Consider the following 25,036-nt stretch of genomic DNA (forward strand, 5'->3'; position numbering starts at 1 on the left):
CCAAGACCTCTGAACTGCTTGCAAATGGGACTACTGGGAGTCACAATTAAGTACCGCAGTCAGAGGAGGGCTGTAAATAGAGGCCGAAATTACACTTTCATAGAACAACTATGGAAAGCTACAAGTTCAAAAACATTCCAGTATTCATTAATCCAAAATGTCTGGTTTTAGGAGCTACTGCGATTAATCAACCAGAGTATTAGGTACTACTGTGTCTCCATGTCAAATTTAGTGCTCACACCACAACAAAGGTGGCTGACTGAGGATGATGGCAGTTGTAGGTTTCAACAGCTGGAGAGCCACACATTGTTAGTCTCCGCAATAAAGAGTAACAGGACAATCAATGAACAGGGTTAAACATCCTATCAATGTCCGTGCGCACATGCTGTAAATAGCAGCGAGCAAGGAAACGACGGATGTTACACTGTGCACAGTCACTTCTGTCTGGCCCTGCCTGTTCAATTTTATGTCATTATTGCTGTTAGTTCTAAAAGACTAACAAGACAATAAACCTATACTGGTTTTAATCAAAACTACCACCTGTATTCTATCCTAGTATTCCCAACAATCGTACAAGAGGAGACGGGTGTATTTACATGTTGATATGTGTGTAGCAGCAATCACAGAAGCAGTACATGATCAATAACGTTTATTACGTTTCAACCACGGCTGTTGCTTCTAATAACCCGAGTTATGTATCTAGATATTCAAAATAACAGTTATGGCATTGAACATGGTTATGTAACCTGTAGCTCCCAATCTGCTGTTAAGATAAACGGTCTTAAATCTCAGTATGCCAGTAGTCAGCCCATGGATATAACTAGAACTTTGGGGACCCTAAAGAAAAATTTCACAGGGGTCAATAAGACCTGTAGGGTTGCCTCCCTTACTTCTGAGCTGGCCACCTAGTCTCTCCACACAGCTACATCTGCTTTGCCCTCCACCTTGCGCTCAGAAAGGAAACACCAGAGATACTTTAGAAGAGTCAATCCCTTGGGGTGTGGTGTCAGCACTTAAATAGCAGGGTGTTTCCCATTGGCCGCTCTACAGAGTAGAGGACGGCCCCAAGCAGCAGGGGTGCATTGGGCCCAGCAGATCAGGTATTTTGTTATCTATATCATTACTAGCACAGTATCTAGGCTATTTCATTTTGCAAAAGCTAAACTAGAGACCAAAGCCCATCAAGGCTTTGCTTGCATACACTTCATTGAAATTATTAGGAAAAAGTAAACATGTAGATTAACGTCATCTCCAATTAAATTCTGGGAAGCATTTTAGCACAAATTTGATACCTCTCTTTGTGATCTTTTGCAATACTAGTTACTGACAATTAGTAACAAGTTCCCTGTACTGTAATACTCAAAAGTATAATGAACTCTGAGCATATTACATGAAAGTATTGAGATAAAACCAATTGTAGCTATACGTACACAATAACTCCAAAACACATAAGTCTGTGTTAGACCCTTAAAAAGAAATATTGAATAGCAAAGCATACTACATCTAGTGACCATGTCTGCATTGCTCTGGAGATAACCTGATTTCCAGAAGTTCGTATATATCATACAGTACCTCCCAGTAAAATGCACCTGCCCTGCTTGGCAAAATTATGTGCAGAATGTCAGTAGGAAGCCAGGAAAGTGCATCGCATCACTCCTACACCCCATGCTGTGTAAATGTTTGTTTTATAGACACTACACCAAATAAACAGTCCAAGAAGATTGGTTAAACTAGGCATTTCCAAAGGAGATTAGTTCACTAGCAGAGTTTTATAACAACAATAAATCTGAAATAAAAGCATGTCTCACAAACCCCATGCCCCTAATTACCTAATTCGTTTTAATACACACTAACAAGTTAATGAAGTAAGTTGATAAACATACAATAATTACTGAGAAGAACAGGTATTAGCTGGATGGGAGGAAAAGCAGTCTATTAGCGTTGGACATATTATGGAAAATTACACAGATAGAACTGTATTTTTGACAAAATATTTGAAGAACAAACTATAGATCAGAGTATTCTGTTGGTGATAGAAATGTTAGGATTATTCTATAATTATTAGAACAAATGTGACATGACTATACAGCAAACTATGGCTAGTGACAGAGACAGACATGGAACACAAGAGATCCTGTGGCATTCTCACTAGCCCCCCAATGCTAATCCTGGCTGTCTCGCCAAAACGCCTGCTCATTTTGTGGCCTCCTAATTTCCAGCGTGCAGTAAATGACGTATTTACTTAAAAATGATTAAGTGTCACTTTATCTCCCAGCTCATCTTTCACCTCAATATCACAGGCCTTTTTTGGATGCGAGCGACCCTCTTCAAGCATTTGGAAAGAGCTGGTGTTTAGCTCCTTACAGCATCAAATAGGTGCATTTATTTAAGAGAGTGATTCATTGCTTTTTCATGTGAGTGGAGTAAAACAGTCAGAGCAAGTGCGTAGCAGTCAGTGACCAGTCTCCAACACTGTTCACTTACACTGTGTAAACACAGCACCCCATTTTACCATAATACTATTATAAACCATCTACAAATGACATTCTATTTTTCGATTTTAGATTCTTTATACTAGAGATTAAAAAATATAGGGACTGATTATTAGTTATCTGCAAAATGGGAGTACATTTAAATACAGAAAACCCTCACATGCAAATTAAGTGTATTTTCTAGAGACACATCCAGTTCTGCATTGGCAGACTATGGACATGGTTTACAGCGGTCCTATACCAGGTACAAAAGATATGTCACCTTACTGATATATACTAGTGTTTCTGAAGGTTTGCATGAGCTACATTTGCGCCAACATGCCCTTACTGTGCTCTGCCTGCTTTTGCACACACCTTCCTACTACTCGTTTTACCTTACCAGTTGCAAGTGCCAGACATGCACATGTCTGCACATATGTGTCCTCTTTGTGGGTATTTGCTGTGCAAATCTGGGCAAATTACGCTATGCAAACTGGCATAAGTTTAACTCTGCATCACAGCAATAGAGTGCATGCATATAAACTTGCAGTATGTGAAAATGTACATATTTGAGAGTACAACTCATTTGTTGACCATATGCACTGGGTGCCATCAGAACGGCCCGGAGAAGGCACTCTGCAAGCAATCTCTTTCTTCATTTTGCAGTCACACCCTATAGAGGTGCACAGGTTAATGAGTAGAGGTTGACGGCCATGTTAAATGGTATTGTGCGCAGCTAGACATTGCAATGATATCTGGGGCTCATTGCTAAGAAATAAATTGCTCACTAAGAAAAAAAAAATGTTTTAATGCACATTTTGATATAATCAGTAGATCCATTTGGATGTTTACTAATGAGTCACTTTTCATAGATTCAATGTAATGTACAACACACTCAGACACAGACATAAATGTCTGATGACAGCTGATTTAACCTGTAAGCCATCTGCAATCTATGTAATTCACCTTTAAAAACTACGGATGCATGCAATGCATGGCTCCCTTTCCCGGATACTACAGTCAGCGGCCTCTGTTATTTCTCCAACTTTAAACCAGCTGGCCCCAAATGACTGCATATAGCTGATATTTTGTGACTCATGTAGCTGGCACAACCATCTTTCAACCATTACACCGCTAACTGCTTTCAATTAGCCCAGTGGCTCTATTCCTTCCTCTCTCACATTCACAGAACAGCTAAACACATCTACATAACCCTTTCAAGACAGGACAGTCAAAGCTTCCATTTCACTACAGACCTCCGTGGTTATCTTAACTGTGGCAAATTAAGCTATTTAGGAATCTCAGGCTTACTGACTGACTGTAGCGATGTGCACAAACACTACGGTTAAAAACACAGTATAAAAGATGACCACCACCACTGACATGTAGTAATTATATCAAGTTATGCTGATGTTTAGCCTGGATTTCCAGGTGGTGTTTGTAGCAAGAGTACATGTGAATGGCATTAGCACACAGCACTGGGTACAGGTTAGCAAAATAGTGTCAACGGCCATAGGATCTGTACACAAGGCTTAATACCCTGAAAGGCACGTGCGGAATTTCCCTTCTGTATATTTAAGGCTGCCGAGTCCAATCAATCTGAGCTGACCTGTGCTGGCAAGAAACGGACAGAGAATTGTAGCTTCATAGCACCATCTGCTGGGTACTGAGGCAAGTAACGGAGAAAGCCAAACACCTTCTTTTATTTTCTTTAATTAATGATTTTCTTTATAGTTTCCCAAAATAAATTAAATAAGTTTCTCTTGGCAGCACAAAGATAATGGACTAAACATATGTATATTCAAAGCCATTATTGCCAAGCTTAAAGGCGCATACACACTTAACGGTATCACTACATGAGCGATATCATTAAATGTTTGCCGGGCTCAATGTCCTTAATGACATTGCGCTTATACACTGAACAATTTCGTTAACAAAATCGTTGAGTGATGTCACCGGCAGCATCCCTGAACATGCACAACCTGATGATATCGTCAGGTTGGCCGGCATGGTCAGGCGATGAAAGATAACGTTAACGATATCATGCATACACACTGGACGATATTGTGACTGAATATATTGAATATCAGCCAGTGTGTACTCGGCTTAAGCCACATCATTGCTTAGAATATGGACACTTCTGTACAGGGATCTGTTGAGTCCTTTCAAACAAAATGTTAGGCACATTTTCAAGTAATACACACATGATGTAAATTCAATGAACGTATAAATGGCGAGTTCTTGAATTACAATTACAGAAACACATATCATAAGAAATAACATACTCAAATATAAGATTATCTGACAATTCACCTATGAGTTTCATGACCTGTATACAAGCATTCTGTGCCTTTGGTCTCAGTGAGGACTCCTAGTGGCCTTATGATTTACTCAAATGGGTACAACGTCTTATGTAAGTTGTATTATTTCCTTTTAAATATAACTTGCACACATGGTTTCCACACATGTCTTTTCATGGATGGAACAGAGATCCAAGAGACCTGTATTAGTGAGAACAAGTTACTGCATGGAAAGAATTTCAATCACGTAACAGGTTTATGTATATGGCATTTTGTGTATGACCAATCTCTCCGAGAGTATATACAACCAGCTACAACAAACACTTGGTGTCTATTTACTAAGCCTTAGAGAGAAATAAAGTGCACATACATAAAGTACCAACTAATCAGCTCCTGTCACGCTGCAGGCTGTGTTTGAAAAATGGAGGTGTTATGGTAAAACTTACCCTTGTTAACGCTTTCTTCGAAGTCCATAGGGTCCACAGGGAGACAATGTGGTGTAGGCGGGACTTGGAGGACCAGACACCAACAGCAAAGCTTTTTCAATTCCAGGATGCTACGCTCCTTCCCCCTATACCCCGCCCACAGCCCGACGGCAACTCAGTTTTTTTTAACAAGCCCAAGGCAGGGGCAGGAGAGGAGAGAAGGACGACTGGTACACTGAAGAATCACACTCTCACAAAGAGAAGGAAACAAAGGACCAAGAGAATAAACCCATAGAAGCCAGGTGCATCAGGGCGGGTGCCCTGTTTAACCTATGGACTGCAAAGAGAGTTAACAATGGCAAGTTTTACCATAACTCTCCTTTTCTTCAGGTTCCATAGGGCTCCACAGGGAGACAATGGGGATGTCCCAAAGCAGTTGTTCAAGGGCAGGACGCTCCTGAGCTGAGAGGAGAACCCGGCGCCCAAAGTAAGCATCCTGAGAGGCAAATCTATCAATGGCATAGAACCTAAGAAAGGTGTGAACAGAAGACCATGTGGCCTCCTTGCATAGTTGTTCAGCAGAGGCACCACGGCGGACTGCCCACAAGGGACCCACAGAGTGAGCAGAATGAGCAGATACTGTGGCTAGCACAGGAAGGCCAGTCTGCGAGTAAGCCTGTGAGATAGTCATGCGAAGCCATCTGGCCAGAGTGTGTTTGTTAGCTGGCCATCCCTACTTATGGAATTCATATAGGATGAAGAGTGAGTCGGATTCCCTGATGGAACTAGTACAGTCCACGTAGATCTTCAGAGCACGGACCACATCCAAAGAAGCCTCACCTGCGATAGCTCTAGTGATTTTTCCTCATTAACGTGGAAAGGAGAAACCACCTTGGGAAGGAAACCAGGGCTTGCTCGAAGAACAGCTCTGTCGTGATGAAAGACCAGAAATGGGGAGCGACATGAAAGCGCCTAAATCAGATACCCTACGGGCAGATGCTATAGTCAGAAGAAACAGAGTCTTTGCAGTGATCCACTTGACATCTACTGATTCCAGGGGTTTGAATGGAGGTTCCTGAAGTGCGTGGAGAACCACTGACAAATCCCACGGAGCCACAAGAGGGACAAAGGGGGGGTTGTATTCATAGAACACCTTGTAGGAAATTGTGAACACCCGGTATAGGAGCAATTCTGCGCTGGAACCAGATGTACAGAGCAGAGATGTGTACTTTCAGAAATGCTAGGTGGAGTCCAAGTTCCAATCCAGCCTGAAGAAAGGCAAGTATTCTAGAAACCTTAAAAACCTAAAAGGTCATAATTTCTAGGAGCACACCACTGGAAATATGTATGCCACACCCGGTGATAAATCCTGGCAGAGGCCGGTTTACGTGCTCTGAGCATGGTCTGGACCACAGAGCTAGAAAATCCCTTAGACCTTAGGAGGGATGTCTCAAGAGTCATGGAGTTAAAGACAGGCGGGCCAGGTCTGGATGTAGACAGGAACCCTGAGACAACACATAAAGGTCTAGCCGTAGAGGAAGTTGAAGAGGAGTGTCTATTTAGAGACTTTGAAGATCGGAGTACCAATGGCATCTGGGCCAAGCCGAAGCTAGCTACCGAACTGTGCCCCTTCCTGTTTTAACTTCCGAAGAACCCGAGGAAGAAGGGAGGCTGGAGGGAAGAGGTAAGCCAAATGGAAGGTCCACCTCACAGATAATGCATCCATGTAGGCCACGTTGGGTTCCCTTGTCCTGGCTCCATACACTGGAAGTTTGCGATTGTGTCGTGAGGCCATGAGGTCCACATCTGGTAGACCCCATTTGTCCACCAGGAGCTGAAAGACTTCTGGATGTAGAGACCACTTCCCTGCATGCACGTCGTGACGGATGAGGAAATGCGCTTCCCAATTGCGGATTCCTGGGATGAACATTACGGAGATGGCTGGGAGATGGCATTCGGGCCCATGTGAGACGGCAGGACACTTCTGCCATTGCTGTCCGACTTAAGAGTGCCTCCTTGGTGATTGAGGTAGGCCACTACCGTGGTGTTGTCGGGACTGTACTTATACTGGCTTGCCCTGAATATCCAGTGGGACGTCTGTAGCCACCAGGCTAGGGACAGGCAAAAATCCGGGGAGAGGCCCGTAGTCTGGGATCTGGGCAGATGGGGCAGCCCATTCCACCTGGAGAGGATCAGGTGTTGTAGGGACTTGGAGTGAAACTGAGCGAACTCCACCATGTCGAAGGTGGACACCATGGATCCCAGGCTCTGCATTGCAGAGTGAATTGACACTCGGCGACTGTGTAGAAGTCTGTGCACCCGATGCTGTAATACCGAGATTTTGTCTGCTGTTAGAAAGATTCTCTGAACCCGAGAGCCCAGGAGGGCTCCCAGATGTACCATTCTTTGAGAAGGTGTCAAGGAAGACTTTTTCCAGTTGATCAGCCAACCGTGTGTTTGCAGAAAGGCAATGGTTACCTGTAGATGGCGGTGAAGAATTTCTGGGGAGCTGGCCAACAGCAAGAGATCGTCTAAGTATGGGAGCAGTCTGATCCCTTGACGACAAAGATAGGCCACTATAACTGCCATTATCATGGTATAGACCAGAGGAGCCGTTGAAAGGCCAAAAGGCAGAGCTTGAAATTGGCAATGTTGTTGTAGTATAGCAAACAGGAGATATTGTTGAGGAGAAGGCGCTATAGGTACATGTAGGTAATAGCTGTGATCCAGCTCCTGCCGGACACCAACGAAACGGAGTTTCCCTCAGGCAGTGGGCGGGGAAGGTCAAAGCATCCTGGGAGTCAATAAGCTTTGCTGTTGGTGTCTGGTCCTCCAAGTCCCACCTACACCCCATTGTCTCCCTGTGGAGCTCTATGGACCCTGAAGAAGAAATAAAAGTTAGGAGCTGATTGGTTGGTACTTTATCAGTCTCCAAGGCATAGCGAATAGACCCCACTATGTGAACATTTGTATATCTTCCAAATTATTATATTGCTGCCATAGAGACATAATAGTAAAAAAACAAGGGCCTGATTCAACAAGGAACACACGGATGCAGATGCATGCAATTGGCCGATTGTTGCGTACTGCGCATGCATCGCATTGCTCGTGCGCAAACTAGCTACTGCGATGGGGACTGCGTTTGCAGAGGCTACGCAGACCCGGAGCACAGTGATTGACAGGAAGTGCAGTTTGTGGGGGGTGGTTGGGCAAACGTGCCTGTGCATTTGGACGGCGTTTTAGGGGCGGCGACGGACGAAGCCTGAGGTCTAGTTGCACGCAGGAAGTGGCAGAAATCCTGCGTGAAGTCAGGTCAACCATTATTATGCTAATGTGTTCGATGGTTCTCAATGTTACCAATGTTTCCACTGTCTTGCGTAGTATTACAGGACGCACGTTAAGGGAAGTGGTTGATAGTGTAGTGCTAGGCGTCTGCTTATTCTGCGTGTATGCATTTATTAGCATATGCTCACAGCGGACTGGTGCGTGCGCCTGCAACCGTGCGTTCCTTGCTGAATCAGGCCCAAAGTCTCTAATCTAAAATATTTATGAGCATAGTACAAACTCTTCTGTAAGTTGCAGAATTATCATAATTATACATTCTACTTGGGTTGTAGCAACATATTAGTAATTTGCTGTCTCCTTATAGGTCAACAAACTGTGCGCCTCATTTATCAACGAGTTTTATCTTTCACGGACTGATAAAACTTGTTGCGTATAATAAATGGTGCTCCAGCCAATCGGCTCCCAACTGTCATTCTTCAAACAGATGACAGTTAGGAGCCTATTGGCTGGAGCACCATTATCATACGTAACAAGTTTTATCACTCATTGTGAATGATAAAACTAGTTGATTAATGAGGCCTTGAGAGAAGAATCCCCTTCCTTTAAAGGGCAAAGGAAGTCCATATGTGACATAAATGTGTCAAAGACTGTGTACTATTGAGTGTTTTGTACATAAATATGTCCAACTGTTTTATCACTTCACTGCATATGGTTGCTATGTTAGGAGGCAGGTGATTCTCTATTGTGAGGTGCACACTTGGACGATGGACCCACCGATTTTAGTAAGCATACACACTTACCAATCGTTGCACAATATGTCTGACTGGAAGAAACCATTTCAATATACCCGCCCAGTTTTTATGTCATTTGGAATGGTTCTTGCAGTAGTTTGAACATACTATATGTGAACGATATATCTGTTCGATATTATCCCATCTGCCAATTTCCTTTCTTCTTTTTTTCTCATTCAATAAAATTAGTTTCCTTTTTCTTTCTCCTTTTCATTTTTCATTTATTTATTTTAAAAGGGGTTTTTTTTCTCCTTCATTTTAAAAGGTCTTTTTTCCTCTATTTTTCTTTTACACACACACATCACATTTAGTCACACAAGCGCTCGTTTACCTCTATTATTGAAATGTATTAAAAACTGAGCAGATTCGTTTACCACATACAGCGCAATGCGCTTGTTTTCTCCTTTTTTGATATCTGTGAAAGACGTCGTTCACAGATATAGTGTGTGTCCACATGCGCAGATGGACTGAACGGTATCGGCTGTCTGAACAATAAATATCACCCAGTGTGTACCCGGCATAACTAACCAGGCAGAATTTGAGAGACAGTTTGAAAAGCTGCTTTGCAGAAATTCATTGTGTGGATTGACCACTTCATACATGGGGGCAGGGCCAGTGATGTCACAGTAACTCAAATGACTGCATGTGCATCTTTTTGACCTGTATGATTTCCCCTCTAGTTGTGGGAGGAGCTTCATCTGAGATGGAGAGGAGGAAGGATTACTTTACTTTTCAACATGGCTGCAGTGAATGTCAAATAGCCACTATACACGATTTTCTTTTATGGTTCTTATCTGCAAATTCCAATGTTAGGGTTCAATGATCCTCTACACTTGGACCAATTGTACTCAGAAGCTCAGAAGTACCCAAACTGCTGATTAAAAAAATTAAAGGAACCCAATGAATGTTTTCAATGGTACTTGTGTACTTGTGTACTTTACGTACACAAGTACCGAAAGTTGTCCCCACCTGCGCTCGCCACACTTCGGGCTCGGTGGCTCGTTACGCTCGTCACAAGATTACAGGACGGTATGTAATCCCGCTAACCGCATGGCCGGTGGATCAAATCCCGACAGCGCTAGCCCGGCAGGGGTGGAAATCCCGACTGCTTCTAAAAGGTAAAATAACCCTAATCTACCCCCCCCCAACCTCCCTTAGGGATGCCTAAACATAACCTCCCCTCCCAGAGCCTATCCCTAGCCCCCCTCCAAGTGCCTAAACCTAACCCCTCCCCCTTCCCCGCTGCTTTAACCTAAATTTCCCGGGGGGATGTCTAACCCTAACCTTCCCCCCGGGGGTGCCTAACCCTATACCCCCCTTCCCCTAGCCTAAACCTAACCCCAAGTCCCCCCCGGAGTGCTAAAACCTAAGCCCCCCCCCACCCCCCAAGGCTGACCACACCCATCTTACCTTCGTTCGGTATACCGGGCATCGGGCTCCAGGCGTAGGTATCATGACAGGAGTCGGGATTTCGACGCCTGTCATTAGTGCCTTGCCGAGGATTAGACAGTCGGGAAGCCGGCGGTCGGGATTTCGTCCGTCGTCTTCCAAACTTGTTGCCAGGTTATATTCCCCCTCTATGCCAACTTAGATGGTAGGGAATGACACTGGACACTGGCTGATGAAGTCACGGTCCTCTTCGTGGAGGTGATTTAGACATTACCATGATTAATAATAATAATAATAATAATAATAATGAGTGTAGGACACTTAGGTTCTCTCTGCAATGAGTCCGTAAAGTATACAAGTACCAAATTAAAATACAAAATTAAAAACTAGGAGATGCAAAAGCACAATCTCTCTACATTGATGTTGCTAGCAGGTTATAGCAACATTTGGATTGCACTTGAAACAAAAAGGCCTGCGGGCATAAGCTGTCCCTGGCTATCAAAGGTTTTCCACATGGGAATCGTCCATAAATGTAATGATAGCCCAACAGCATATCAAGCACACACAAAGGAAATGCTGTGCAACACTAGTTTTCCCTATGATACTAGAAGACCACACATAAGTGTGGGTAAGAGATTGGGCGCTAAAAATTGGTAAACAGAGCCCATTAAAAAAAGCAATACATAACCTACACAACATTTACACTGCTTATAAAGAAAGAAAACAGATGCACATTTCATTAGGGATAACTGTGTATCCCAGTTCTCACTAATAAAGTACATAACTAGAAAAGTAAGAATTAACTCATCTGTGAAGCAACACTGGGCAGTGAAAGGGTTACCTGTGGCCTAAATGCACCATTAACAAGGCTGTCTATGCACAATTCCAAGTCCAGCCCAGCCTGCATCTCATCCCGGGAGAGCTGTCACCGGCTGTATAAACACCAGCTTTCCGTCAGCAAGTTCAGTTAATACGGAGCTTGTTCCAGGCAGTACACACTCGCTAAGCATTTTCAACTCAGTTGCTGCTTATACCTCAACACCATACATAAGAGACACACTGCATGAGCCACACACTCAGCAATTTAAGTTGAAAGATTAAATTTAAAGACTGAGCTCCAAGCAACTAACAGTATCCACAAGACACCTGGAAACAATGGAAAGGATTGTCCACTATGAGGTATAGGCCTAATACAAAACAAATGCTGTACAATTTTAAGGACACCATAAAGAGGGTCACCTTTCAAAACTACTGTATCAGAATAAGTGATTCTTCAAATAATTAATGTCCTTTATAATTTTTAAATGCAACATTTGGCTTTGTCAGATAAGAATAATGCTTCTATACAAACAGACTATAAAATGAGGACCATGATACATGCCATTTGCACCCTGGCACAGTATAAGATATACGAACTTACATATTATATAGCGAATTACACCTGCTGGAAAGTTTTAGCATATTTAAATAACCAAATTAGAGTTAAAACACATGTATACAGCATAATTGTGACAAGTAATCAAGCAAGACCATCAAAGCCTCCTGCTAAGAGTAACAGGTGATTCATGGAGGAAAGGAGAAATCACTGACCTGAACAGGATGAATCCAAGAGACTCCACAGCTGCCCTCCTAACATCATCATTCACATCACTCACCTAATGCCAAGAGAAGAGGAAAACTAAGCTTAAATGCAAGCTTTATGGATAAAGCAATACTACACATACACGTTGATTATATTATAACATATATATATATATATATATATATATATATATATATTAATATATAAATATATATATATATATATATATATATATATATATAAAATATGAACAAAGGGGGTGCACTCACCAGTCTTCTAAAATGAGTTTTTATTTCATCTTTTTAAAAAAAATTTTTACAGCATCATAGTAAAGCTCCGACCTTTGTCAAGGTCCATGGCTAGGACCGAAACGTCGGAGCTTTACTATGATGCTGTCAAATTTTTTAAAAAAAGATGAAATAAAAACTCATTTTAGAAGACTGGTGAGTGCACCCCCTTTGTTCATTTTTTGTATGCAGGGATACAGGTGATCCCATTTGGGTGGCTACCCCAGCAATTGGTTTTTTCAGACGTGAGTGTGGACTAATACTGGACTTATATATATATAATTGGTGATATAAGCGCCAATGATTAATGTACCCCTCACTTTTGTTTTAGATCAAAACTCCAACAACTGCACCCCAGCCTTTCAAATAAAGGCGTCAGCTCTCTGTCAATAAATAGTTAGTAATGGTGAATTTACTAACAGCATAGATGGTTGAACATGGATATTAACTATAGAGCGACCGGCTAGTTGGTTATAACTATAATAAATTGTGTGACTTAAATACCACGTGTAAACATATATACACATATATATGTATGTATACATATATTTTAAAGTGTCAGTACTAAACGTGCAAATAATGCCAAAATGTGCAATAGCTTAATTCATGTATAAATATAAATGAATAAAATCAAGTTCAAGGAGATTGAGTTAAATTGTGCATACCAGTGAAAGTTAAAAATACAAAGTAATAATAATTTAAAATAAAAACATCACTTGTCTTTAAAAGCAAGGCAATTAATAAACATACAGAAAAAAAACAACACCACGGGATTTAGTACAAATAGAAAAGAAATGCAAAAGGTAAATATAGGTAGAGCAGCTTATCTGAGGTAGCAGCTTATTAGTTCATGTGGCAGGTATGGAAACAACAGGCCCCAACGCGTTTCATCAGTTCAAGACTTCACTCTTATACACACACACAGGCACACACATACATACATACATACATACATAAATGTATAGGGCCACCATGAAACCAAAATGAATATTACAAAACTTTTGCACAAGTTATTAAAAGTAAAAAACTAATTATGTAACTGTTAGGTTACATTTGCTCAGACACAAGATTATGTCAGAAGTCATTCAGTTTTATGAACTCGACCTGTTGAAAGAATGAGTGGATCAACTGTTACAAATTTTTGTTGTAAATATAAATATCCCGCCCCTGACATGTCCTAAAGAATGGTAGAGGCTTGGTTTAAAAAAAGGGGGGGGAATGGGGATTGAAAATGGAGACAGAAGAAGATTCCAAACAAGTCAGATATAGTATTAGAGGGAATTGGTATGTAATGCCGGCTGTCGGGAAGCCTCCTGTCAAAATACAGACAGCGGCATCCTTCCTGATGGTTGGTATCCTGACACCCTTCCCCCTTCTCCCACTAACCCTCCATTTTTGAAGCCTAACCCTCCCCACCCCCTAGCCCTCCCCATTAGTGCTTAAACCTAACCCTCCCCCATCATTGTCTAACCCTAACACCCCCCCCCCCGTGGTGCCTAACCCCAACTTCCCCCCAAAACCTAACTCTTACCCCGCTACGCTACCTAAACCTAACCTAAACCTAACTCTCCCACACTGCGGCTAACACTAATGGCGCCCCAAGACTTGCCTCGTTCGGGCTGGTGTCCTTCTGGATTCCGGCGTCGGGATTAAGATAGGCATCAGTATTTCGACGCCGATCTTAAGTCCCTTGTCAGGCTTCCCCCGTCAGGATTTAGACCGGCCGCCGGTCTCATAACTACACCCCTTATAGAGAGGCATTAGTCTAGGGTAGTGTACAAAACCATTGCAAATGCATTAAAATTCAGAGCTCAGTGAAGACCACTGTACATAAGTGTATGTAGTATGAACCTACAACCATGCTGCATAAATCAGGCTGCTGCCTAAACTAAGGTGCTGAATATGTAGGGCACTTATTAGATATTCTGGGTCCAATTGTGACATTAAGGGCCGGATTCAAAGCCGCTTACAGTGCAAATTTTCACGTAGTTGAGCGATTGTTTGCAACTGCGCATGTGCAAAAATTTCTGAAAACACCTTTGGCGCATGAGTTACACAGTGCTGCTGCGATCAGGACAGGTGGTATGAGAAAAGTGTGACTGAAAAGTGATGGGCATTCCTGGGCGGTGACTGGGAGGTGGCTAGCAGTGCAGCCAAAAATGGTCTGTTCACTGGGCGTGTTATGGGAGTGTTGCGGACGTGTCAGTGCAAACGGCTGTATTCAGAGAAGCCCAGCCGCAAGGTTAGGAGGCTGTGGTCAGACCGAGCCACTACACCTGCCATAGGACTGGTGCAAGCTTTGATGGTGCAACAGATGGTGGGACACACCAATCAGTATTACAGCGTTCACAGGTGCTAAGAGTGTACCAGCATTTGAATAAAGTCGTAGACGGACGATCGTCAATAGATGCAGCTGCATGAGACTCAGAATCAGGTCCTACATGAGCAACAGAAGTCAGTGAATGCAATGGAAGAAAAATAAGAGTTATCGTAGGCTTACCTTTGTTAACTCTTTTGCTTCGAGGTCCATAGAGTCCACAGGGATACCATGGGAAATGTGGTTGGAGTGATCCAGGCACCAAACAGTTAAGCTTTCAGCTCCCAGGATGCCTTTAGTCCACCTTCCCATATACCCACCCCCTGGCCACAAGCATTCAGTTTTTGTAAACAAGCCCAAGGCAGGAGAAGGAAAGAGGAGAAGGACGGACAATGTACACCAGAAACACACAAGATGAGGAAATCCGTAAGAAAAATTACCCAATGCAGCCAGGTGCATCAGGGTGGGTGCCCTGTGGACCTCGAAGGAAAAAAAAAAAAAGTTAACAAAGGTAAGTCTACCATAACTTATTTTCTTCTTCAGGGTCCATAGGGATGTCCTAAAGTAGTTCCTTTAAGGTTAGGGACGCTCCTGAGCAGAAAGGAGAATCCGCTGCCCAAAGGAAGCATCCTGAGAGGCAAAAGTGTCAAAGGCGTAGAACCTAAGAAAGGAATGGTGGACAGAAGACCACGTGGCCGCCTTGCACAATTGTTCAGCAGAGGCACCACATCGAAAAGCCCATGATGGTTCCACAGACCGAGTAGAATGTGATGTCACCATGTTTGGAACAGGGAGATCAGCCTGCGTGTAAGCCTGAGAGATAGTAATGTGCAGCCATCCAGCCAGAGTCTGTTTGTTAGCTGGCCAGCCCTGTTTGTGAAAACCATACAATACAAAAAGAGCATCTGATTTCCTAAAAGATTTTGTACGATCCACATAGATACGGAAAGCACGAACCACATCCAGGGAGGCATCATCTACAGAAAGGCCTGAAGACTGGAACCACAATCTCTTCATTCACATGAAAACATATTACTTTAGGAAGGTAACCCGCCAGTGTACAGAGGACAGCTCTAGCCTGGTGAAAAATCAAAAAGGGTGAGCGACACGAGAGCGCTGCCAAATCAGAGCCTCTGGGGGAAGAGGAGATAGTGATGAGAAAAAAAAAAAGTGTCTTCGCTGTCAACCACTTCATATCTACTGATTCCAGAGGTTCAAATGGGGGAGCCTGTAGCCCCTTTAGAACCAAAGACAAATCCCACGGTGCCACCAGTGGGAAAAAGTGTGGCTGAACTCGGAGAACACTTTGAAAAAAAGTTCTAACATCTGGCAGAGACGCGATCTTCTGCTGGAACCAAACTGACAGAGCAGAAACCTGTTCTCTCAGGGTGGCCAGGCGGAGACAGAGGTCAAACCCAGTCAGGAGAAAAGCAAGTACCTGGGAAACCCTAAAAACCTTAGGGTCATACTTTCTGTGGGAACACCATTGACCAAAGGAGTGCCAATAGATGCGGGCAGAGGAAGGCTTTCGTGCCCTAAGTATTGTCTGAAATAGAGCTGGAGAAACCTTTAGCTCTTAAGATGAAAGACTCAAGAGCCAGGCCATCAAAGACAGACGAGGTAGGTCCGAATGCAAGCAGGGACCCTGCGCTAGTAGATACGGCCATAGAGGAAGAGGGAACGGAGCATCTATGGATTCCATATGTCGGTGAACCAATGGCGCATGGGCCAAGCAGGAGGTACCAGTACCACTGTGCTGCCTTCCTGCTTTAATTGCCTGAGGACCCTTGGGAGGAGGGAAATCTGAGGAAAGAGGTACGCTAGCTTGAAGTCCTACCTCACCGCCAGTGCGCCCAGGAAGGCGGCTGAGGGATCTCTGGTCCTGGACCCGTACCTTGTGGTTGTGATGTTAGGCCATAAGGTCTACGTCTGGTAGGCCCAATTTGTTCATTAGGAGTTAAAAAACTCCCGGATGGAGAGCCCACTTAATGGCTACCGGCCTGTTTGTCTGCACCATTCATTGAAACGCAGCAGCTGACTGAGCTGTACTCTGACTTGGGTGGGCATAGACATCCATCCAGGAAGGATGAATAGGAGCAGGCAAACATAGCAGGCTGGAACTGCTGTGGGTATCCCATTATGGGTGGCAGTGTGGGAGCAGCCAAAACAGTCGACTAGCTCCCTCATAACCTGAGACAAGGAGGACACCCAAGATGGCTCCTGTACAGGGGCTGATAGACTGGACTGGTGAGGTCATATAGAATAAAAAGTGCATGTAACCGTAGCGGCGCTACTATATAAATGTTCTTGCAATGCTTGGGTCCTGTGGATCCCTTCAAAGGGTCACAGTGTACAATTCAATGATATCAGTCTATCGTTGCTCAGACAATCACGGTTTCGTACCGTTCATCAGTAAGACCCCAAAACAGGGGAAAAAAAAAAAAAAACACAAAATAGTGCAGTATGTCCACACAATCTATTTATTCAAAAATCACAAATAGCAGGCCTCAAATGATGGCCTTAAAATGCAGTTGTAACAGAAGACAGATTTTATCCTTAAATGGCTAGAATGAAACCGTACCGTAATTAGCACCTTACTAGGTGCCTAGAAGTGAGTGTAAGGATGGGAGGTTCCGGAATCTCCTTTCCCTCTCCCTTCAAAGCAAGGTGCTGCTGGGCTAATCCATGGTTCAGTTTGTCAAATATGTGCACGTAGGTCCATAGAGCTCCACCAACGTGTTTGGAGTCCTGTTGACTCTTCCTCAAGGTTGTACAGACTGGCAGGGGGGTGAAGATGAATCAGTCTGGCAGTAAGGGGGGAGGACCCTGTGTGTTTGGGGGGCAGCAGAGGTGTGACTGGGAGGAGGAGGCGGAACATCTGCAGCCCCAGCACGATCCCCAGTCTGTCAAAAAGGTTATTGCCTGCTTTGAAAAGCGCTGCTTAGTAAACTTACCCTTTGGCAATCAATGTTTGAGAGTTATCCAAAAAGACCACTGTCTTTAATTCCTGGGGTTCAACAAATAACCAAAGTATGTGAGTACTTAAGTGAAAATTCAGCACTTTTTTTTTTTTTTTCTTAACGCTCGTTATTTTACAGTTTACTTTTGTGCAAAAATATGTAAAAGGTGAAAGCATGACAAGCAAATAAAAGTACCATTCGATAAAATAAAAAAATTATAGGTAGATTAAACTTTTTCAAAATGCAGCTGTTTTGTTGAGATTACAGGGAATAAATTCGATGTGATGCAAACCCTTGTCAAAATGTAATTTACATTAATACAGCTGAATAATTATTGCAAATGTATATTTACCGCCACATGTAGCAGACGACGAATAGCCTTATTGTTTCCTGATCCACAGTATGCCATAGCAACAGTGTACATGCCAGAACGGCGAAGGATTGGGTCCTGAGAGGATGAAAGGACAAGACTTTTTGTAATAGAGAAGAGAACATATTCAAGAACCACACACAAAGACTGTAAAAGCACTGCAGCACAGGTTACATCATTGAGGAATAGTAAGGCACTTTCCTACAGACAGTAATTTGTGGAGTGTTTGTACAATCATTCTAAACCTCATGTTTTTGTATGCAATTTGTCCTATACTACTATTTAGAACGATCCTTTGGAGAATAAAATTGATGTTCCCTGCCACTGCTTCCAATGCTGGAACTATTTGGAAGCCAGACATGTTTGCTGCAGGGAGGTAAACCAGACACATCCTATAAATTCTACAGGAATGAGGTCAAGCCAGACTCTGGAGGAGGTATTACAAGAAAAAAAAAAAAAGATGCTAAGGGATTTTTTTTTTTTGTTTACAATCCATGTTAAAACACCACAGTCCTCTCCAAACCCATTGCCTTCTAAAATCAATTATGATTGCAAAATCTTATTACAAATATTACACTGTATCAAAAGTCTGTCATTCAACTGATCCATTAAAAACATGGCGAGCCATGCTTTTCACTTCCTATAGGATCTGCCTTGTTTATAACCATGTAAAGCTGGGTACAAACTAGGTTGACGTGCCGGCTGAATCGACCTGATGACTGGTGAGTTTATACACACTTACCAATTGGTCTGCCCAATGTGCCGGGCTTGGCAGCTCAAATAGGTGGCCATTTAAATTGCCCGCCCAGTTGAGCTGTCAATCGCCAGTAAGACCCCGCAGCATGTGTACGGGCGATCAGCAGGTCGCCCTTACACACCAGCAGATGACAGATATATATTTCAGATATATCAGCCACCTGCTGTGCTGCCCAGCAGATTGGATATGTCTGACCGACGTCGTTCACAGACATATCCGCTGTACACACCCGGCAATGCACTATAGATCTATCGCCCGTTCAATGGAATGGGCGATATCAGTGTGTACCTAGCTTAAGACTTCAACCAACTTGTATTGCCCCCTTACCTTGTCTCTGCAAAGACTCTCAATGAGAGCATCTGCCTCCTCCATACGGCCATACATAACTAGAGCAATGCCAACAGCTAGCCCCCGCAGGATCTTTTCATGCTGTGTCTCTTGGGCATATCCAACCATGTCCTCAATAGCCTGGGCATTTTTCGATCCAAGCATCACCAAACCAAGAGCCAAACCTGCTGCCTCTCCTAGAAGTCAAACAGAAGTAATGTGTAACTAGCACCCTAGAGATGATCAAAACGTTGAAAAATATATGCAAAATAGAGCAGAAACAGAAGAGAGGAATTTCCTACTTAGGTTAAATCCTTTTCCGTGAGTACATTGGGGGACACTGGAGACATTAGGGTATAGTTGTAGGTACAGGAGTGGGGACACTTTAATTTTGAAAGCTTGCCCATAATCCCTCTATACTTCATGCCTGTAAAGACCCAGATATGTTTATAGAATCACAGCAAGACATTGAGAGAAAAGAACGAGGAGGAAAAGAGCATTGTCCTCCTACTACATCAAACAACATAAAGCAGAACAAGGGCATAACGGTGTGCACCCAAAGTCTGCCAATGAAAGGTTTTAAGTACAAAAAGCCTCATTTTTTTAGATTGGGAAGAGTGCAATGCTGCTTTTATGTCTGTGTATGCTCAGTGGCATCACTTGGTGCAAACACATGAAAGCTGTAGTATCTGGTGCTTAAAACGATGACCGGGTGGTGGCCCCAAACAGCAGCTCAGCCAAGACCCCAGAGCCATGCCCAGGAGGCACTCAAGATTCTGGCAGATTATAGCATGATATTTTCACTAATTTTCAATCCCGGGGTGAACTCGGCTTCAGACCCCGTTTACACTGCAACTTGACCCGGGTTATTCCCGGGTTTGCCCCGTTCACATTGAACCCAGGTAATCCCTGCTTTTCTCTATAGAAGTCATTAAAAATGGTCTGTTTTAAGGTCTGACAAAGATGGTCACAAAAGGCAACAAAAGAGAGGTGGGGACTGATTACAGCATTGCTACAGGCTGCTGTTCTGGCTGTGGCAGGCTGTGTATCAGCCTGCGTTTGTGGCTGCTGGTCAGGCTGTGGTGCAGGCTGCAGTTCTGGCTATGGCAGGCTGTGTGCCTGCCTGCTTTTGTGGCTGCTGGTCAGGCTGTGGTGCAGGCTGCAGTTCTGGCTATGGCAGGCTGTGTGCCTGCCTGCTTTTGTGGCTGCTGGTCAGGCTGCTGTGGTGCAGGAGGTTAGGCAGGCAAGCGATGGCTTCATGTGCGTCTCTCTCTGCAGGGCACTGACAAATTACATCATCTGTCGGTGCCCCAGAAGCTCCAATCAGCATCTTTCAGAGCTAGCCGGGTCAAATAAGCAGGGTAGCACCCGTTCACACTGCCGCATGACACGGGAACAACCCGTGGTCAACCCTGCTCTCAACCCGAGTAAGATTCCCGGGTAAATCAACCCAGGAAATTTTTCTGGGAGCCGTTCACATAGAGCAACGATCTGGATCGACCCGGCAATAACCCGGGTTATTCGGTTGGTGTAAAAGGGGTATAACAGGCTGCTCAGTCCCAGTGTCTGAGGAAACTCCCACTCAGAATATTCACTATTATTAAGTCAGTGCTAAGTAATTAAGTAGTCACCTGTTACGGCATCATCCTGGTAGAGGTTTGTTTTAAGCAGGTCATATACATCTTGGCGTGCAGTCCCCATTGCGGCCAAACCCAGACCTAGACAGCCACCATGGCGTACAATCTGATGAAAATATGTTTAAAGAGAGAGATTAGATATAAAACAATTAGATAACTAAAAAATAATGGTCCTCTACAGCAGGACAGTAGAACAGAAGAGTTTCAGTTTAAATGTATCTTTAATGTGTGAGTAGTCTATTCCCAAAAAGGTATGCTACAAATTAAGGGAAAACACATTCATGGTATTAAGGAGGTGTGTCCAGTGAAGCCCGGAGAAGTTAGTGCCCAACTACTGCTCAAGGAATCATACAGCAGGTTGCTTGACGTCGACACAGTTAGCTAGATGATTAGCAATGTGTGCGAAGCACATGGACATTTACTAGTCTACCCTATATGAAGAACTGTAGTGATCTGCATGCAAGAAGATATGGGGATTTAATATTTTGCCTAAACATTCCTTAAAAGCAGTAAGAGGGATTTCTCTGCAGATTATAGCCAGTTGAAAAAGTTGCATGGTAAACTACCTTGTGTCTATTTACTGACTGCTAAGTTTCATTAAAAAAAACAGTCTTATATCCAAAGGACACGCACATAAGGCTGACCCATTATGTAAAAGGACAATAACAATATGCAAATATAAGACAGTTCTATAATCCAGATCATATATGGCAAGTAAACATATCTTACATCATTGCTGGCATTCTTCAGTTGGTTAAGCAGGTAATCTATAATGTCACCTCCATGGTTAGCATGAATGAGTCCGAGAGCATACAGGCCGCCCCCTTCCTGGTATGCAGAGCCAGGTGACGTGTCCTTGGGCAAATAAGTAGCCATGAGTTGCAATGCCTCTTTCTCATGGCCCTAGAACAAAAAAAAAAAAAAAAAAAATCAGAAGAAAAAGGGATTTTACAACAATTCTTGCCATTAATACTTAAGGGTTCCAGATCACTCACCTTGTGAATAACTCCTAGGCTAGCTGTTGCCGTGAACTTTGCCCAATTTGTGGCTCTTGCTAACCACTCCAAATTATCTCTATTAACAAAACAGAACAAAAAATAAAAGAAACCGAGATGGTGTTATAGGGTAAATAAAATAGTGATTATAATGAGAGATATGGTAAGATCTCTCTTTCTTTGAAGTCCATAGGATCCACAGGGAGACCTTGGGGTGTAGGTGATGGCTTGGACATCCGGGCACCAGGCAGTTAATTTTTCTCTCCCAGGAAGCACCGGGCCACTCTCCCTATACCCCCGCCCCCGAGCCAGAGGCACCTCAGTTTGTAATAAGCCAAAGGCAGGAGGAGGATAAAAGAGAGAAGGAAGTCTGGAACACACAGGAATCACATTCTTACATAGAAGGAGACGGAAAAACTGGCGACCAGAGCAAATCCCATCTGAAGCTAGGAGCGTCAGGGTGGGTGCCCTGTGGACCCTATGGACTTCGACGAAAGAGATAAGGCAAGTTCTTACCATAGCTCTCATTTTCTACTTCAGGGTCCATAGGCTCCACAGGGAGACCTTGGGGATGTCCCATAGCATGTCCTTTAAGGGTGGGGACACTCCTGAGCTGACAGGAGAATCCGGCGCCCAAAGGAAGCATCCTGTGAGGCAAAGGTATCAAATGCATAGAACCTTAAAAAGGTCTGGACAGAAGACCACGTGGTCACCTTACAAAGCTGAACAGCCGAGGCGCCACGGCAAGCTGCCCACGTTGGACCCACAGACAGTAGAATGAGCAGTAACAGAAGGCAGAACAGGAAGGTCCTCTTGAGTGTAAGCCTCAGATATCGTCATACGAATCCACCTAGCCAATGTCTGTTTATTGGCTGGCCATCCCTTCTTGTGAAAACCGTAGAGGACAAACAAGGAGTCAGATTTCCGAAGGGAATGGTACGGTCCACATAAATCCTGAGAGCACGTTCCACATCCAATGAGGCCTCACCAGCCGAGAGGTCTGGGGATTGAAAGGCCAGAACAATAAATTTCCTCATTAATGTGGAAAGTAGGGACCACCTTAGGAAGGAACCCAGGGCGAGTCTGAAAGAACCGCCCTGACCTGGTAAAAAGTCAGAAATGGGGGAGCAACAGGAGAGTGCCCCTAAGTCTGACACCCTTCTGGCCGAAGCTATGGCCAGAAGAAAAACTCTCTTAGCTGTCAACCATTTGAGATCCACTGAGGACAGCAGTTCAAATGGAGGGCTCTGGAAAGCCTTAAAGGACAAGAGCCAAATCCCAAGGAGCCACAGGGGGGACAAAGGGAGGCGGAGGAAGAGGAAGAAGGGAGACTGAAGGAAACAGGTACACAAGGTCCACTTTACTGACAGAGCGACCCAATAGTGCCTCGGCATCTCTTGTCCTGGACCAGTATCTTGGCAGCTTGTGATTGAGTCTGGAGGCCATGAGGGCAACTTCTGGAAGACCCCAGGAATGATGATGTTCGTCCATGTAAGATGACGTTTTGCCTCTTTCTGAGTTCCGTTTTTTTGGAGGGAAAAATCCGAACTCCACGTGCAAACTCGAACCTATCCGAGCCTGCACATCCCTAGTGCACATCATGCTCATTGTCAGACATAATGGCTGAGGAAAAGTACTTGGTATGTGACCAACCACACAAATATATTTCTTATAAATGTGAGGTAATATAACCACCCTGACAACACCCAGTACTGTAAGAGCAGGAGAAATATGAGGAAAGGTATAGTAATATACTTGACAGTAATGAAAAAAAGATACAGACAGTGCTAGCACAAGTCACATACAATGTAGAAACACCTGCACGATGGCACTACAGATCAACTACACAGATTCAGTGTCTGGTAGGATATAGTACTACATACACTGACCAGGAGGAGAGGTATGTAGGGGGACAGAGCTCCGTGATATCCTGAGAGAGCTACGATAAGCCAAATAGAGAATATGGCCACCAGAGACCTCAGAGTGGGTGTGCCCGTGGGAGAAGTATTGCTGCAGACAAGCCAGACCTAAGCGGAAGGCGCGCTGAGCTAAGGGGAGGAGCCGCTGTAACAGGGATTGCTACCTCCCCCTGGCCGGCACTTAACCCCTGGGATGCTGGTTCCCGCACAGCGTAAGGTCCCTGGTGGTCTAGTGGAAGCGCAGGGGTACTGGTGGCCTGGCTCCACTTGCCGTCATCCCCCGTCTGTCCCCTGAGTCCCGGAGGAAAGGACTGCAACACGCGGATCGCTGCAAGCAGTGAGCGCCTTACCTGCTCCCCGTAGATCTGGCTGCAGTCAGGGAGTCCCGAGAGGTCTGGCTAGCACAGACCTCAGGGTCCCACCGCCATCCCCAGTTCAGTACTGGGGTCGCTGTCAGGCGGGGTAACGGAGCGGCAGTGCGGACGTCCGATGGACAGTCCGGAGCTGCCTGCTCTAAGTTATTTCTTTTTAAAAATAAAAATAAAATCTTCTGGGGCTGTAAAACAGACCCCACTGCGTTACAGTGACCCGACTCCGGCTGGGCACCAAACGAAACTGAGGTGCCTCTGGCTCGGTGGCGAGTGGCCAGATGCATCCTGGGAGAGAAAAATTAACTGCGTGGTGCCCGGATGTCCAAGCCATCACCCACACCCCAAGGTCTCCCTGTGGGGCCTATGGAACCTGAAGAAGAAATGTACATTTTAAAACCCTCCAATTTTGATGAATATGAGATGGGAGGGACTGACATTAAATACATGTAACATTAAACAAAAGTGCAAACAATACAGTCTGTTAATTAAATTATTAAAATATAATTTTTCCTTATGGTCAGGGTTTGTATTGTATGCTCTGTGATCAATAGCAGCATTCTGTGCACAGAAAGCAGTCTGCAGCTGAAGCACAGCCCAGCAAAGAATTTACCTGAGGAACTGGTCACTGGTGGTGCCACAGTGCATGAAAGAATTTGCTATTACAGTAGCTGTGTGACAGACAGAATTTCTCACCGCGTCCTGAAAAAAATAAATAAAAAATTGTTGTTCAATGGCAGCAAATTAATTCCCGGTACAAGTTAATAAACTCAATGTCCAATAGTACTATTTACAATTATTTATTACCTGTTATTTATATAGTGCACACATATTCCGCAGGACTTTTACAGAGAAT

The 25,036-nt window shown here is 44.0% G+C and overlaps 1 protein-coding gene across 1 annotated transcript in view; it reads right to left on the reverse strand.

The window, feature by feature from the left end:
• Positions 1-25,036, reverse strand: part of PSMD1 (proteasome 26S subunit, non-ATPase 1) — a 99,436-nt gene that overhangs the window by 33,705 nt on the left and 40,695 nt on the right. Inside the window, exons 10-16 of the mRNA XM_088460931.1 lie at positions 24,794-24,882; positions 21,894-21,972; positions 21,628-21,801; positions 20,893-21,004; positions 19,262-19,458; positions 18,160-18,255; positions 12,252-12,316 (exon numbers count right to left, since the gene is read on the reverse strand). Coding sequence (XP_088317057.1) covers positions 12,252-12,316; positions 18,160-18,255; positions 19,262-19,458; positions 20,893-21,004; positions 21,628-21,801; positions 21,894-21,972; positions 24,794-24,882 — 812 coding nt within the window. The remainder of the gene's footprint in view (positions 1-12,251; positions 12,317-18,159; positions 18,256-19,261; positions 19,459-20,892; positions 21,005-21,627; positions 21,802-21,893; positions 21,973-24,793; positions 24,883-25,036) is intronic.

This window comes from Taudactylus pleione, unplaced genomic scaffold (genome assembly GCF_031769625.1).
Source record: "Taudactylus pleione unplaced genomic scaffold, aTauple2 ptg000995l, whole genome shotgun sequence".
Lineage (NCBI taxonomy): Eukaryota > Metazoa > Chordata > Amphibia > Anura > Myobatrachidae > Taudactylus > Taudactylus pleione.